Below are 17,930 nucleotides of genomic sequence, written 5' to 3' on the forward strand. Positions count from 1 at the left end.
TACTTTGATATTTTTCTTTCATTTGTCCAACTCAGTATCCTGGCTCTCACCTCTCTCCTTCCAGTTGCTTTGGGTCCTGTGCTACTAAGAAGCATTTATTTCCTTCCACTAATTGAAGCCAACATCCCAGGTCTGGATGGATTAGGGAGATGTCAGAGAAGGGGGAAAGAAAAGCTTGCCTTGAGCATCAGGCTCTCTCTTCCAGTTAATTTTCGCTCTCCAGCTCCCCAGACCCAGTACCCCTTGGTAACTGCCCCCCACCACACACACACATTTCTCCACCAAGACACCTGGTGTTGAGGCCGGGCGGGTATTTCTGTCCAGAGCAAATGTTGACCGTCGCAGCAAAAACCAGGACACGTAACTGCCTCAAGTGAGTGGGCTTTTCTTCCCTTAGTTACCAATTAGCGGGACGCACAGCCCTGGGTGTGCCCAGCTGCTGACACTCTCGAGACCAGGCTGGCTTGGCCTCAACTTTGTAGGCCTGGAGCTGTGAGTGCTTCTATTTCCAGCCAATAAACCAAAGTGCAGTGGGAAAGCAAGGGTGGTGAGGGTGGGCAGAACCAGGTACTGGAGAAAAGAAAGGGGTGGGATGCGACTCCCCTTTTCCACTTTACATTCTCTGCTCTTTGTGTATAAGAGACATGATTCATCAACGGGTCCCCTAGATGAGGATTTAGATGCTCTGTGGGCAGCAGATAAGAGTGCAGCCTTCTTGCAGAAAGTAAATTCATTGAATACTCCCCATAAAGTCAATAATGTCAGGCTTATCAGCTGTCCTCATTCCCCATGCAGCCCCGGGGGACCAGGACTTGAAATAAAGGCCACAGCTCCAGGGGCTGGAGAGTGAAGGTACAGAATTGGGCTGGGGAGGGTCCTCTGTCTCCCTGGGCTGAGTTTTAGGCAGGTGGGGGAAATCTGCCAGGCCTGAGCTGCCCAGAGCCCTCAGCTTCCCAGACTGACAAATCCCAAGCCAAACACATATACTGAGGGGATGAGGGAGGCACTCCCTGACCCTTCAAATCCAGCAGATGTTTTCAGGAGGCTCCCCTGGGGCATCTTAGGAAGATTAAAGGCTGTTACTTTAAATCTAACCAATAAAAAACCTTCAGAGGAAACCTTGACTTCTCGCCACAGTTCTCACCTCTGCTTTTCATAACACAGATAATTCTGCACTACCCAAGAGCACATCCATCTCTTCTAGCTGGTGGAGATTTGGTTTCTTTGCAAATTGTCTGAAACAAGTGGGTTATCAGCTGAGGTTTCAGACCCGATTTTGAGATTTACACTGTAGCTGAAGCAGACTGTTTAACAAGATACACCTGTGCTTGGCTCCCCTCCATTCACCACCCCTATGATCCCAGCAGATGGGGTCCCAAGCTTTTCTGGGGGGATAGGAGGTAGGGTGGAGAGGGTGATGTCAGTTGTTAGCAAAGCTGTGCTCCTAGTACAACTAGAATACCTCCTCTTCACCCTTTGGAGACCAGAGTCTTCAGAGATGAACAGACAATAGGGAAATGAGGACCAGGTTAAGACCCAGAATTGAACACCTCTACTGGGCCCATCTCCTTTCCTGGCTTCAGCTCCCCAGATCCCAGAGCTAGGCCTTGTGGTGTCCCCACAGGGAAAGCCCATCCTGTCCTGGCTTCTGACTGAAGCAGCAGGTGTAGAAATAGCTCCAGCCTCTTCCCCACAGCTCTCACATTGCCTGCACTGTGGTGCCCAGGCCTAACTCTGACTTCCCCAGAGCCTAGGACCTCACTACCGACTCTCCTACCCCAATTAATCTAACTGAGCCTTGGCCCTCAAATGCCTGTTCTAATTCCTGGAGCCCCCTGGATAAGACCCTACCCTGGTCCCAGCGTGCTTTTCTGAGGCCGGCAGCACTGATCTTGAGCCCCATTTCCCAGAGCAACACCAAGTGCCCCTCAGCCTCAAGCACTTCCTACCCCTGGACTCCCTGTGTCTGTGCCTGGCACTGGCTGGGAATTCCTAGGATTGACCTTACCTGAGCCACCTGAGTGGCTTATGACCACCTGGCTAAGTCTTTGTCCTCTGTCCTGCAACTGTAGGCATCCCAGGGTTTTTGGGATGAGTCTGTGTGAACCTAAATTTCCCCAAATCCCTACTCCGCCCGTGAAGGAGCTTCATGAATGTTTGTTGAGTCAATGAATGAACCTCGGCCCTTAGCACTGTGGCTGTGAGTAGTAATCTAGTCAGAAATGTTTATTGAAGGCATCATGCTCTGATTCAAATAAACCTTCTCCATTTTCTCTCATCCATACTTTACAGCAGGATATTTAGTGCCCTCCCAGTCTGCTCCTTGCCCACCTTTCTAGTTGTATTTTTTACTATTTATCCATATATAGACAGATGGTCTTTTTCACGGTCCCATAAAGTCCATTCTGTGACTGTACTGATTCCTTCTCTTCAAGAATGCTTTCTTCCCTTTCTTCATTTATTCAAATTTTCTGTTCGCTAAGTCTTAAGATCCAGCTGAACTTCACTGTCCCTCTCCCTGTCCTCCTTCCTGGAGTTTATTCTAGCCTCAGGCCACCTTCTACAAAGTGTGGGATCTTTGGATCCCCTACCTAAGCCTGGTCTTTGAAATTCAATTCTTTTAAGTGTTATGTTGTTGTTGTTTTTTAACATCTTTATTGGAGTATAATTACAATGGTGTGTTAGTTTCTGCTGTATAACAAAGTGAATCAGCTATATGTATACATATATCCCTATATCCCCTCCCTCTTGCGCCTCCCTCCCTCCCACCCTCCCTATCCCACCCCTCTAGGTGGTCACAAAGCACCGAGCTGATCTCCCTGTGCTATGCAGCTGCTTCCCACTAGCTATCTATTTTACATTTGGTAGTGTATGTATGTCCATGCCACTCTCTCACTTTGGCCCAGCTTACCCTTCCCCCTCCCCATGTCCTCAAGCCCATTCTCTACATCTGCATCTTTATTCCTGTACTGCCCCTAGGTTCTTCAGAACCTTTTTTTTTTTTTTTTTTTTTTTTTTAGATTCCATATGTATGTGTTAGCATACGGTATTTGTTTTTCTCTTTCTGACAGTCTCTAGGTCCATCCACCTCACTACAAATAACTCACTTTCGTTCCTTTTTCTGGCTGACTAATATTCCATTGTATATATGTGCCACATCTTCTTTATCCATTCATCTGTTGATGGACACTTAGGTTGCTTCCATGTCCTGGCTATTGTAAATAGAGCTGCAATGAACATTTTGGTACATGACTCTTTTTGAATTATGGTTTTCTCAGGGTATATGCCCAGGAGTGGGACTGCTGGGTTCTATGGTAGTTCTATTTTTAGTTTTTTAAGGAACCTCCATACTGTTCTCCATAGTGGCTGTTATCAATTTACATTCCCACCAACAGTGCAAGAGGGTTCCCTTTTCTCCACACCCTCTCCAGCATTTATTGTTTGTAGATTTTTTGATGAGGGCCATTCTGACCGGTGTGAGATGATATCTCATTGTAGTTTTGATTTGCATTTCTCTAATGATTAGTGATGTTGAGCATTCTTTCATGTGTTTGTTGGCAAGCTGTATGTCTTCTTTGGAGATATGTCTATTTAGATCTTCTGCCCATTTTTGGATAGGGTTGTTTGTTTTTTTGATATTGAGTTGCATGAGCTGCTTGTATATTTTGGAGATTAATCCTTTGTCACTTGCTTCGTTTGCAAATATTTTCTCCCATCCTGAGGGTTGTCTTTTCGTCTTGTTTATGGTTTCCTTTGCTGTGCAGAAGCTTTTAAGTTTCATTAGGTCCCATTTGTTTATTTTTGTTTTTATTTCCATTTCTCTAGGAGGTGGGTCAAAAAGGATCTTGCTGTGATTTATGTCATAGAGTGTTCTGCCTATGTTTTCTTCTAAGAGTTCTATAGTGTCTGGCCTTACATTTAGGTCTTGAATCCATTTTGAGTTTATTTTTGTGTATGGTGTTAAGGAGTGTTCTAATTTCATTCTATTACATGTAGCTGTCCAGTTTTCCCAGCACCACTTATTGAAGAGGCTGTCTTTTCTCCATTGTATATTCTTGCCTCCTTTATCAAAGATAAGGTGACCATATGTGCGTGGGTTTATCTCTGGGCTTTCTATCCTGTTCCAGTGATCTATATTTCTGTTTTTGTGCCAGTACCATACTGTCTTGATTACTGTAGCTTTGTAGTATAGTCTGAAGTCAGGGAGCCTGATTCCTCCAGCTCTGTTTTTCTTTCTCAAGATTGCTTTGGCTATTTGGGGTCATTTGTGTTTCCATACAAATTGTGCAATTTTTTGTTCTAGTTCTGTGAAAAATTACAATGGTAGTTTGATAGGGATTGCATTGAATCTGTAGATTGCTTTGGGTAGTATAGTCATTTTCACAATGTTGATTCTTCCAATCCAAGAATATGGTATATCTCTCCATCTATTTGTATCATCTTTAATTTCTTTCATCAGTGTCTTATAATTTTCTGCATACAGGTCTTTTGTCTCCTTAGGTAGGTTTATTCCTAGATATTTTATTCTTTTTGTTGCAGTGGTAAATGGGAGTGATTTCTTAATTTCACTTTCAGATTTTTCATCATTAGTGTATAGGAATGCAAGAGATTTCTGTGCATTAATTTTGTATCCTACTACTTTACCAAATTCATTGATTAGCTCTAGTAGTTTTCTGGTAGCATCTTTAGGATTCTCTATGTATAGTATCATGTCATCTGCAAACAGTGACAGCTTTACTTCTTCTTTTCTGATTTGGATTTCTTTTATTTCTTTTTCTTCTCTGATTGCTGTGGCTAACACTTCCAAAACTATGTTAAATAATAGTGGTGAGAGTGGGCAACCTTGTCTTGTTCCTGATCTTAGAGGAAATGGTTTCAGTTTTTCACCATTGAGAATGATGTTGCCTGTGGGTTTGTCATATATGGCCTTTATTATGTTGAGGTAACTTCCCTCTATGCCTACTTTCTGGAGGGTTTTTATCATAAATGGGTGTTGAATTGTGTAGAAAGCTTTCTCTGCATCTATTGAGATGATCATATGGTTTTTATTCTTCAGTTTGTTAATATGGTATATCACATTGATTGATTTGTATATATTGAAGAATCCTTGCATTCCTGGGATAAACCCCACTTGATCATGGTGTATGATCCTTTTAATGTGCTGTTGGATTCTGTTTGCTAGTATTTTGTTGAGGATTTTGCATCTATGTTCATCAGTGATATTGGCCTATAGTTTTCTTTCTTTGTGACATCTTTGTCTGGTTTTGGTATCAGGGTGATGGTGGCCTCATAGAATGAGTTTGGGAGTGTTCCTCCCTCTGCTATATTTTGGAAGAGTTTGAGAAGGATAGGTGTTAGCTCTTCTCTAAATGTTTGATAGAATTCGCCTGTGAAGCCATCTGGTCCTGGGCTTTTGTTTGCTGGAAGATTTTTAATCATGGTTTCAATTTCAGTGCCTGTGATTGATCTGTTCGTATTTTCTATTTCTTCCTGGTTCAGTCTTGGAAGGTTGTGCATTTCTAAGAATTTGTCCATTTCTTCCAGGTTGTCCATTTTATTGGCATATAGTTGCTTGTAGTAATCTCTCATGATCTTTTGTTTTTCTGCAGTGTCCGTTGCTACTTCTCCTTTTTCATGTCTAATTCTATTGATTTGAGTCTTCTCCCTCTTTTTCTTGATGAGTCTGGCTAATGGTTTATCAATTTTGTCTATCTTCTCAAAGAACCAGCTTTTAGTTTTATTGATCTTTGTTATCGTTTCCTTCATTTCTTTTTCATTTATTTCTGATCTGATCTTTATGATTTCTTTCCTTCTGCTAACTTTGGGGTTTTTCTGTTCTTCTTTCTCTACTTGCTTTAGGTGTAAGGTTAGGTTGTTTATTTGAGATGTTTCTTGTTTCTTAAGGTAGGATTGTATTGCTATAAACTTCCCTCTTAGAACTGCTTTTGCTGCATCCCATAGGTTTTGGGTCATCATGTTTTCATTGTCATTTGTTTCTAGGTATTTTCTGATTTCCTCTTTGATTTCTTCAGTGACCTCTTGGTTATTAAGTAGTGTACTGTTTAGCCTCCATGTGTTTGTAGTTTTTACAGATTTTTTCCTGTAATTGATATCTAGTCTCACAGCGTTGTGGTCGGAAAAGATACTTGATACGATTTCAATTTTCTTAAATTTACCAAGGCTTGATTTGTGACCCAAGTTATGATCTATCCTGGAGAATGTTCCATGAGCACTTGAGAAGAGTGTGTATTCTGTTGTTTTTGGATGGAATGTCCTATAAGTATCAATTAAGTCCATCTTGTTTAATGTATCATTTAAAGCTTGTGTTTCCTTATTTATTTTCAATTTGGATGATCTGTCCATTGGTGAAAGTGGGGTGTTAAAGTCCCCTACTATGATTGTGTTACTGTCGATTTCCCCTTTTATGGCTGTTAGCATTTGCCTTATATATTGAGGTGCTCCTATGTTGGGTGCATAAATATTTACAATTGTGATATCTTCTTGGATTGATGCCTTGATCATTATGTAGTGTCCTTCTTTGTCTCTTGTAATAGTCTTTATTTTGAAGTCTATTTTGTCTGATATGAGAATTGCTACTCCAGCTTTCTTTTGGTTTCCATTTGCTTGGAATATCTTTTTCCATCCCCTCACTTTCAGTCTGTATGTGTCCCTAGGTCTGAAGTGGGTCTCTTGGAGACAGCATATATACAGGTCTTGTTTTTGTATCCATTCAGCCTGTCCATGTCTTTTGGTTGGAGCATTTAATCCATTTACATTTAAGATAGTTATCGATATGTATGTCCCTATTACCATTTTCTAAATTGTTTTGGGTTTGTTATTGTAGGTGTTTTCCTTCTCTTGTGTTTCCTGCCTAGAGAAGTTCCTTTAGCATTTGTTGTAAAGCTGGTTTGGTGGTGCTGAATTGTCTTAGCTTTTGCTTGTCTGTAAAGGTTTTAATTTCTCTGTCAAATCTGAATGAGATCCTTGCTGGGTAGAGTAATCTTGGTTGTAGGTTTTTCTCCTTCATCACTTTAAATATGTCCTGCCACTCCCTTCTGGCTTGCAGAGTTTATTCTGAAAGATCAGCTGTTAACCTTATGCGGATTCCCTTGTGTGTTATTTGTTGTTTTTCCCTTGCTGCTTTTAATATGTTTTCTTTGTATTTACTTTTTGATAGTTTGATTAATATGTGTCTTGGTGTGTTTCTCCTTGGATTTGTCCTGTTTGGGACTCTCTGTGCTTCCTGGACTTGATTGACTATTTCCTTTCCCATATTAGGGAAGTTTTCAACTATAATCTCTTCAAATATTTTCTCACTCCCTTTCTTTTTCTCTTCTTCTTCTGGGTCCCCTATAATTCGAATGTTGGTGCGTTTAATGTTGTCCCAGAGGTCTCTGAGACTGTCCTCAGTTCTTTTCATTCTTTTTTCTTTATTCTGCTCTGCAGTAGTTATTTCCACTATTTTAACTTCCAGGCCACTTATCCATTCTTCTGCCTCAGTTATTCTGCTATTGATCCCTTCTAGAGAATTTTTAATTTCATTTATTGTGTTGTTCATCTCTGTTTGCTCTTTAGTTCTTCTAGGTCCTTGTTAAACGTTTCTTGTATTTTCTCCATTCTATTTCCAAGATTTTGGAACTTCTTAACTATCATTATTCTGAATTCTTTTTCAGGTAGACTGCCTATTTCCTCTTCATTTGTTAGGTCTGGTGGGTTTTTGCCTTGCTCCTTCATCTGCTCTGTGTTTCTCTGTCTTCTCATTTTGCTTAACTTACTGTGTTTGGGGTCTCCTTTTCGCAGGCTGCAGGTTAGTAGTTCCCGTTGTTTTTGGTGTCTGTCCCCAGTGGCTAAGGTTGGTTCAGTGGGTTGTGTAGGCTTCCTGGTGGAGGGGACTAGTTCCTGTATTCTGGTGGATGAGGCCGGATCTTGTCTTTCTGATGGGCAGGTCCACGTCTGGTGGTGTGTTTTGGGGTGTCTGTGGCCTTATTATGATTTTAGGCAGCCTCTGTGCTAATGGATGGGGCTGTGTTCCTGTCTTGCTAGTTGTTTGGCATAAGGTGTCAAGCACTGTAGCTTGCGGGTCGTTGAGTGGAGCTGGATCTTGGCATTGAGATGGAGGTCTCTGGGAGATTTTTGCCATTTGATATTACGTGGAGCTGGGAGGTCTCTTGTGGACCAGTGTCCTGAACTTGCCTCTCCCACCTCAGAGGCACAGCCCTGACGCCTGTCTTTTGGGAGGTCTGAGGCCTTCTGCCAGCGTTCAGTAGGTGTTCTGTAGGAGTTGTTCCACATTTAGATGTATTTCTGATGTATTTGTGGGGAGGAAGGTGATCTCCACGTCTTACTCCTCTGCCATCTTGAAGCCGTACCCAAGTGTTATGTTTTAATCCTACCTCCTGTCTCCCCAAAGGACAGGCCTTGTACCTGTGCCCTTCAGGCCACTGTCACTTCTCATCACCAGTCCTCAGGACAGGGCCCTCTCACCAGGAATACTCTGAAATACAGAAAGGCTCTAATCTTACAGAAAAATTACTTGGGATTATCAGGAAAATACAAGTTCAGAGGATTAATGCCAAAGGTTGAAATAAAAGCAAGTAAAGATAATAATATTAATAGCTATCATTTATTTAACTTCTACTCTGTACTAAGCAGTATACCAGAGTTCCTGTAATTCTTATAGTAACTCTTACAGGCAAGTATTAATTTTAGCCCCATTAGTTGAAAAAAAAATTGGAACTCAGAAGTTAAATAACCAGCCTGAGATCACAAACCTAGGAAGTGACACCCCTGGATTTGAGTCTAGATCTCTACAACTCCAAAGCTCTTGCTGGTCCCATCAAATCCTCTGTATCTGCACTGTCCAGTATGCTAGCTACTAGCTATATGATGCTATTTAATTTAATTAAAATCAAAGTAAACAGTGGAGAAAAGACAGCCTCTTCAATAAGTGGTGCTGGGAAAACTGGACAGCTACATGTAAAAGAATGAAATTAGAACACTCCCTAACACCACACACAAAAATAAACTCAAAATGGATTCAAGACCTAAATGTAAGGCCAGACACTGTAAAACTCTTAGAGGAAAACGCAGGCAGAACACCCCATGACATAAATCACAGCAAGATCCTTTTTGACCCACCTCCTAGAGAAATGGAAATAAAAACAAAAATAAACAAATGGGACCTAATCAACCTGAAAAGCTTTTGCACAGCAAAGGAAACCATAAACAAGACAAGAAGACAACCCTCAGAATGGGAGAAAATATTTGCAAACAAAGCAACTGACAAAGGATTAATCTCCAAAATATACAAGCAGCTCATGCAGCTCAATATCAAAAAAACAAACAACCCAATCCAAAAATGGGCAGAAGATCTAAATAGACATTTCTCCAAAGAAGACATACAGCTTGCCAACAAGCACATGAAAGGATGCTCAACATCATGAATCATTAGAGAAATGCAAATCAAAAACACAGCAAGGTATCACCTCACACTGGTCAGATGGCCATTATCAAAAACTTTACAAACAGTAAATGCTGGAGAGGGTGTGGAGAAAAGGGAACCCTCTTGCACTGTTGGTGGGAATGTAAATTGATACAGCCACTATGGAGAACAGTATGGAGGTTCCTTAAAAAACTAAAAATAGAACTACCATAGAACCCAGCAGTCCCACTCCTGGGCATATACCCTGAGAAAACCATAATTCAAAAAGAGTCATGTACCACAATGTTCATTGCAGCTCTATTTACAATAGCCAGGACACGGAAGCAACCTAAGTGTCCATCGACAGATGAATGGATAAAGAAGATGTGGCATGTGTATACAATGGAATATTACTCAGCCATAAAAAGAAACGAAATTGAGTTATTTGTAGTGAGGTGGATGGACCTAGAGTCTGTCATACAGAGTGAAGTAAGTCAGAAAGAGAAAAACAAATACCGTATGCTAACACATATATATGGAATCTAAAAAAAAAAAGAAAATGGTCAGACGAACCTAGGGGCAAGACGGCAATAAAGATGCAGACATACTAGAGAATGGACTTGAGGATACGGGGAGGGGGAAGGGTAAGCTGGGCCAAAGTGAGAGAGTGGCATGGACATATATACACTACCAAACGTAAAATAGATGGCTAGTGGGAAGCAGCCGCATAGCACAGGGAGATCAGTTCGGTGCTTTGTGACCACCTAGAGGGGTGGGATAGGGAGGGTGCGAGGGAGGGAGATGCAAGAGGGAAGAGATATGGGGACATATGTATATGTATAACTGATTCACTTTGTTATAAAGCAGAAACTGACACACCATTGTAAAGCAATTATACTATAATAAAGATGTTAAAAAAAAATCAAAGTAAACATTCAGTTCCTCATTTGCACTTGCCACATTTCAAGTGCTCAAGATCACATGTGGCTCGTGGCTACTGTCTTGGACAGTGCAGGTAGAGTCATTTCTAGTATCAGAGAATGCTCTATTTGACAGCACTGTTGTAGATATTCTCTGGTCTTCCACTAGGATATAGGGGAAACCTGGCTCCTAGCAAATTGTGACCGCATGACATGAGGAGAGGACAGCTTCTTAAAAGTTAAGCATTTCACTTTGTGAGCTCACCCTTCGGTTTTTCTAAGCGGGATCTGGCTGGATTAAACAGTTGCACAGTTTAGGCTCCAAAACAAACTCATACACACTCCAACTATGAGACGATCGTTCTTCTAAGACACCTGAAAGACATTTGTTGGTAATACATTTTCAGAAAATTCATCACCCAGTCACCTTTCCTGCAATATTCTCTAGAAAATATTCTCCAAAGTATTGAGACTAACTAGAAAAAAAAATGAATTTAAATTTAAAAAAAACTGGTGATAAATATGAAATTAATTAAAGTTAGAGACCTAAGAACAATGACACCAGCTGCTGAAGGGCTTTTGCTGATAAATCTTCTTGGGGAAAATCAACTATAAAGGACACAAAAGAATAATGAGAAAATAAATTTTAAAGAGGGTTATTAAATTTACAGAGTAAATCAATAAAAATTGGAGCAGAAAAAGAGAAAAACAAAACAAAAAGCTAAAAATCTGTCTTCCAAAAACTGAGACAAGATTATTCCTTTTAATTTTATTATGGAGAGTTACATATTATGAACGTTTATAAAATGTTTAAGGACACTCTAGTAAAATCATAGTCAAACAATAGTGCAAAGAACACATTCAAAAAGAAACCATAAGAGAGACAACTACAGTATTTGTTTTCACTATTTAAAATTTTAGCCATCCTAACAGCTGTGCAGTGATATCTCGTTGTGGTTGTAATTTGCATTTCCCTGATGGTTAACAATGTTGAACGTTTTTTTTAAGTTTATTAGTTATCAGTACCGTAGTCCTCTATCTTTACTTCTCTATCATTAATGACAACTTCAACTCCTTCCAGAAAATGTTTTTACACTTACCACCTTTACTTAGCAGTTTATATATAGTTTTGGTATTTGTTACAGGGGGACTAGTAAGGGAAACTTTATTAAAGGGGAACTGGGAAGATACCAATTTAGATTAGAAATAAAAGGAGTAGGGAATTCCCTGGCGGTCCAGTGGTTAGACTCTGTGCTTTCACTGCTGGGGCTTGGGTTCAATCCCTGGTTGGGGAGCTAAGATCCCACAAGCTGCATGGCGTGGCCAAAAAAAAAAAAGAAAAAGAAATAAAAGGAGTAGTAATTTTCAGTAAAGGTGGACATTTTCACAAAATTTCTAGAAAATGATATATTAAGGAAGAGGCATATGCTGAAATTCAGCAGATTTTGTATTTTTGTGTCCAAAGAAAAAAAATAAGAGCCCAAAACACAAAGTATGATGTGGCAGAGCTGACACCAGCTGAACACCTGTAAGCTCATACCAGTGACAACACAGAAAATGGTTTCTAATTATTAGCTGAGCAAGATCTGGTTTATTAATATTTACTTCAGGAAGATCACATGATGTGTTCATGAGAGAAATTATGACAAAGAAAAATTGTAACTTCTTCCCCTTCCCCGTTTTATTGAGATATAACTGACATATAACATTGTATACGTTTAAGGTGTACAACAATGATTTGATATATGCACATATTGTGAAATGATTACCACCATAAGTCAACATCCATTACCTCACAGTTAGAAATTTTTGTTTTCTTGTGATGAGAACTTTAAGATCTACTCTCTTAGCAGCTTTCAAATATACAATATAGTATTGCTAACTACAGTTATCATGCTGTACATTACATCCCCAGAACTTACTTATATCTGGAAGTTTGTATCTTTTGACCACCTTCAACTAATTATCCCAGCCCCTACCCCCTGCTTCTGGCAACCACCAATCTGTTCTCTGAGTTTGTTTATTAGATTCTACATATGCAATCATACAGTATGTCTTTTTCTGTCTGACTTTTTTTCCTTAACATAATGCCCTCAAGGTCCACCTATGTTGTCACAAATGGCAGGACTTCCTCTTTCTTGTGGCTGAATAATATTCCATTCTATATATATACCACATCTTCTTATCCATTCATCTGTTGATAGACACTTAGGTTATTTCCATACCTTGGCTATTGTAAATAAAGCTGCAGTGAACAGGGGGTGCAGATATTCCTTCAGGATAGTAATGTCATTTCCTTCGAATACATACCCAGAAGTGGAATTGCTGGATCGTATCATTCTCTTTTTAATTTTTTGAGGAAACTCCATACTGTTTTCCAGAGCGGCTGCCCCAGTTTACAGTCCCATCAACAGTGTACAAGGTTTTCCTTTCTCCATATCCTCACATGCCCTTGTTAGCTCTTGTCTTCTTTGATAATAGCCATTCTAATGGGTGTAAGGTGATATCTCACTGTGGTTTTGATCTCCATTTTCCTGATTAGTGATGTTGAGCAATTTTTCATGTATCTGTTAGCCATTAGAATTTCTTCTTTAGAAAAATGTTTCAGTTCCTTTGCCCACTTTAAAAATTGGATGTTTTTTTGCTATTGAATTGTATGAGTTCCTTATATATTTTGGATATTAACCCCTTATTATACATATGATTTGCAAATATTTATTTCCAACTCATAGGTTGCCTTTCATTTTGTTGTTTTCTGCTCAGAAGCTTTTTGGTTTGATGTAGTCCCACTTGTTTATTTTTGTTTTTGTTGACTATGCTTTTGGTGTCATATCACTGACAAGACCAATGTCAAGGAACTTTTTCCCTATGTGTTCTCCTAGGAGTTCATGGTTTCAGGTCTCATATCTAGGTTTTCAATCCATGTTGAGTTAATTTTGACTGGTGTGATATAGGGATCTAGTTTCATTCTTTTGCATGTGACTATCCAAATTTTCCCAGTCCCACTTATTGAAGAGACTATATTTTCTCTATTGAGTATTCTTGGCTCCCCTGTCAAATATTAGTTGATTGTATATGCATGGGTTTATTTCTGGGCTCTCAATTCTATTCCATTGGTCTATGTGTCTTTTTAAATGCCAGTACCATACTGTTTTGATTACTACAGCATTGTATATGGTAATAATATAGCTTGAAATCAGGAAGTGTGATGCTTCCAGCTTTTTTCTTCTTTCTCAGGATTGCTTTGGCTATTGCTTTTGGCTATTTGGCTAACGATGCTGAACAGCTTTTTAATGTGCTTATTTGCCATCTGTATAGCCTCTCCAGTGAAATGTCTGTTCATATCTCTTGCTCATTTTCTAATCGGATTTTTAAAAAACTGTTGAGTGTTCAGTTTCTTTAATACATTCTAGATACTAGTCTTCTTTCAGATATGTAGTTTGCAAATATTTCCTACTAGTCTGTAGCTTGACTTTTCATCCTCTTCTTGTAAGCTTTTGCAAAGCAGCAGTTTTCAATTTTGATGAAGTACAATTTATCAATTTCTCCTTTTATTGATTGTGCTTTTGATGTGAAGTCTAAGAAAGAACTCTTTGTCTAGCCCTAGATCATGAAAATTTTCTTTTTTTCCCCTTAGAATTTCATAGTTTTATATTTTACATTTAAGCACACGATACATTTTGAGTTCATTTTTATATAAAGTATGAGGTGTTGTTTTTTTTTTTGCCTATGGCTGTCCAATTGCTCTCGTACCAATTGTTCAAAAGGCTATCCTTCCTCCGTTGAATTGCTTTTGCACTTCTGTCAAAAATCAGTTGAGCATATTTGTATGCCAGTTTCTAAGTTCTTTTATTCTGTTCCATTGATCTATGTGTCTATGCCTCTACCAATACCATTCTGCCTTGGTTACTGCATTAGTTTGCTAGGGCTGCCTAACAAAGTATGACAGACCAGATGGCTTAAAACAAATTTCTTTTCTCACAGTTCTGGAGGCTAGAAGTCCAAGATCAAGGTGTTGGTAGGATTGGTTTCTTCTGAGGGCCTCTTTCCTTGGCTTGTAGATGGCCATCTTCTCCCTAAATCTTCACCTGATCGTCCCTCTGTGCTTGTCTGTATCTTAATCTCTTCTTACAAGGATACCAATCATATTGGATTAGGGTCCACCCATACAACCTATCTCACCTTAATTTAGAAGTACTGTACTGGTGGCAAGATTACTATTTTACCAGATTGCTTATGAATGTTAGTGGCTATTATTTCTACTGCAAGCTTCAAAAATAAACACAAAATATCTCAAGTGATTAGAAAAATTTTATTCATCATCCCAAACTGGATTATATATTACAAATTCTGATCAAAATAATAATATTAAAGGCATTTTCAGTAGTACCACAAACTATCTGTACCTGAAGATAAAGTCAAATAGTAAACTGGTAAGCATACACTGAAATTTACTCATGTTTAAAATATCACTTTGTTTAGAAAATTCACAAACACGTTTTTCTGGTTATGATGTGGGATACATAAATAGCTACATATGATTTTCATTTAACAAACACATGAACTATTCCCCATGCTCTAAATGAGTCATCATAAGTCTGCATACTCTTGTAATTTTCTTAATGGTACATAAGACAGTAGTTTATTGTTTTATAGAACAAAATACAGCACTTCTAATTCTCCTCATACTGCCTTTCAACCCCACTGTGAGAGCTGTGCATAAGAACACAGCAGCTTGGGTGGCTCATGGGTTCTGACATAATCTCTGCATTGGTTGGGTTGGGGGATGGCAGGGAAGGAGCAACTTATTCTACTATAAGTTCTGAGAATATAGAAACAAATTTCTCATAGAAAAATGTATACTTGTCTACTTTAGCACAGGTACCGTACGAAAAGCATCACTATTGAATTGGTCTGTTTGACTTATAAACTATAATTAGGATTTCAGCCTGATGTGGAGCAGCTTAAAATAGTATCACATACCCTGTTGATTCTTGCCTCGTTGAGACAGAAACACAAATTTGGGGGAAGAAGGTAGAAAAGAGTATTTTCAATTCCCCTTTATTAATACTGACATAAGCATTCATCAGCACAGATAATTAAGTGAAACTAAGTATTCCAAATTCTTTCCCTCTCCAAATCACGGCTTATATCTGATTTTGGCTGGCAGAGATTTACTAACAAGAAGGTGAGGGTTCACCTCCATGAAAAGCTAGAATACTGAAACAGAAGTCCAGGGCAGACCAGGCACCAAATCTAGGGAGGTACGGAGAGTGACCTGCTTGGGACCCGGGAACTAGGTAGCATATGGGGATAGCATAAGGAGACCCTAGAGGACAACAGCTTCACCAATAAAATGAAAATATTTGTTCTATTTAGAGAAGGAGGTAACTTGGTCATGTCTCTGAATTCATCAACAATACAATTTGTCCTTTAATGCCTTGTTATAATGAAACGATTTTTTTTCCCTAAGCAAATTCAGACATGCAACCTTCTGAGTAAGGTTTGTGTCCTACCACAGTTTCTTTAATCCCATTTGAAGAATAATTAGAAAAAGGGTTTGGAAACAAGAAATGGAACATTTCTTGAGTATTACCTAATTCTAGGCCTGATACTAAGCACTTTATATTTCATTTAATCCTAACTAAAAACCCTTAGAAGTATTCTTCATTCTTCAATGCCAATTCACTCATGTGGAAATTGAGGCTAAGAGGTCCCCACCATAAATCCCACACAATGAGGCTGGGATTCAAACTCAGGCCTAATTCAAAACTTTGTGCCCTTTTATGCTAACATGGCACTTTCCCTAAGTGACATGTTAGAGGTGACTTAGCCTGGGTCTTAGTGACAGAGGAAGAGGAGGAGGAAAGAGAAGTAGCTGCTGGGGCATTTCTTCAGAGAAATCCTTTTGAATGGTCAAGAACTAGAGTTTTTCCCATGTTTTAAAGTTGTTACAAATGATGGCTATGTGTTAGAAGGTGGGAATGTGGCACTCTCTCTGACCGTGTTTTGAGGGGAAGTTTCCCCTGGGGATTTATAATACTAAGAATGAGAGAACTGTTCATTTTTCAGAAGGTGAAACTAGGCGGAGACTTAGAAACATCTGCAGCCTTAGGCTTGTGACATTGGGTGAGGGTTTATTGGAGTGTGGGAATGCATTCCAAGTGTGTTTCCCAGATGCAGCTCTGGTCCCCAATCTACCCCTGCTTTCCTGTGTAACACCTTGCTGTCCTATGTGCCATTTGAAGCTTTGTAGCCTGTAAGGCTAGTAACAATGGTTTAGGGTCACAAAAAAAAAAAAAGAGAAATGAGCATAATCTATTCTCAATTTCTTGGATCCTCCATAAGAGAGTATCAATAAAGAGGAAGAGGAGGGAATCTTCAGAAATGGGCACTTAGTAGATTGGTGCTAATGGTTTCCTGGGGAAGTAGAGAGGTAAGCAGAAATGGGACACATCTTGCGCCTAAGGGAATCAGGTACTCCTGGATATTAAAAATATGATGACCAAAGGCTGATGCCTCCAAATATGAACTATTTCACCTTTTGGAGATAAGGCATGTTTTAGATAAAGGTATGAAGACAGTGTAAGCATTTTGGACAAAACACTCCTCCTCTGTCACCTCAGACTCTAAATTTGAGCAGAAAGATATTAAGTGGGTGATGGCAAAAACATCCTGAAAACTTCTCTGTCAAGCATGTCAAGCAGGGCTAAAGATGTTGTGCTGTGATCAATGAAACAGGCATGTGCTGGGAGTCATGGCACCCTTAGAGCCTCAACTCTTTCTTGCTCAAATCACTCCTTTCTGTGCTTATTTATTTAGCTATACAATAAAAGGGTTAGATTGAGTGTTGCCGTGAGGGCCCCTCTGGCTCTTAAGACTCAAGAGCAAGATGATTTTCACTTGAGTGTTAACTTGTTTGGGGGGGAATGGTGGCACACATTCTGCCATCTAGTGGTCATATTTCAGGGTTTGCCCCACTGCCCAGCTTCTCAGGGATGCTCAATTTGGATAACTGAGGTTTTATTCCAGGATCCAGATGTCAGCAGCTGCAGCAGAGGAGAAAAGGACAAGTGCTCCCTGCTTAGAGAAGGACTGAGTGGTCACCTGGTTGTCAAGTGAGAGGTTGTCAATCTTGACTCTCAGGACCTCTCTGGGGACATCCATGGGTGCTAAACAAGTTAATATAAGAGGTTTTCTCCTGGTAAGCCAGGCAAACTGTACCTGGAAGTGGACAGATTAGGAGAATTATTATTGGAACACTCAGGTGAGGAAAGAAAAGTGATCTGATGAGGTGTTGATGGTAGATCCAAGGTCTCTGGACACTCAGCAGAGTGCAACAGTTAAGAAGTATAGGATGAAGTGTAGCTGAATCTGTAACAGAGCAAGCCTGGCTTTCAGAGTTTGGGAAGGGCTTTCATTCTCCCAAGTTAGGGTAGGACCCAAGATCTAAACTCTGTGAAACCAGAAGGCAGTCAAAAAAGGTATTCTAGCAGCCAGTGGTCTATAGAGGGATGTATATGGAACCTCTGTCCATGCGGCCAAGATAGCTTAGATGTTTGAATGCTTCAAGACCTTGGACTCCGGGG

The 17,930-nt window shown here is 39.7% G+C and overlaps 1 protein-coding gene across 3 annotated transcripts in view; it reads right to left on the minus strand.

Annotated features, from left to right (window-relative positions):
• The window catches only part of FKTN (fukutin), an 86,282-nt gene that overhangs the window by 869 nt on the left and 67,483 nt on the right, over positions 1-17,930 (minus strand). Inside the window, exon 11 of one of the 3 annotated variants that reach the window (XR_009702074.1) lies at positions 10,607-10,716. Coding sequence is in view for 1 of the 3 variants with exons in the window: in XM_061200151.1 (XP_061056134.1) it covers positions 17,471-17,565 (95 nt within the window). In the remaining 2 variants the exon portion in view is untranslated. Of the gene's footprint in view, positions 1-10,606; positions 10,717-14,752; positions 17,566-17,930 lie in introns of those variants that run through there. The other 2 variants (XM_061200151.1, XM_061200155.1) reach the window with 2 other exon arrangements.

This window comes from Eubalaena glacialis, chromosome 9 (genome assembly GCF_028564815.1).
Source record: "Eubalaena glacialis isolate mEubGla1 chromosome 9, mEubGla1.1.hap2.+ XY, whole genome shotgun sequence".
NCBI lineage: Eukaryota > Metazoa > Chordata > Mammalia > Artiodactyla > Balaenidae > Eubalaena > Eubalaena glacialis.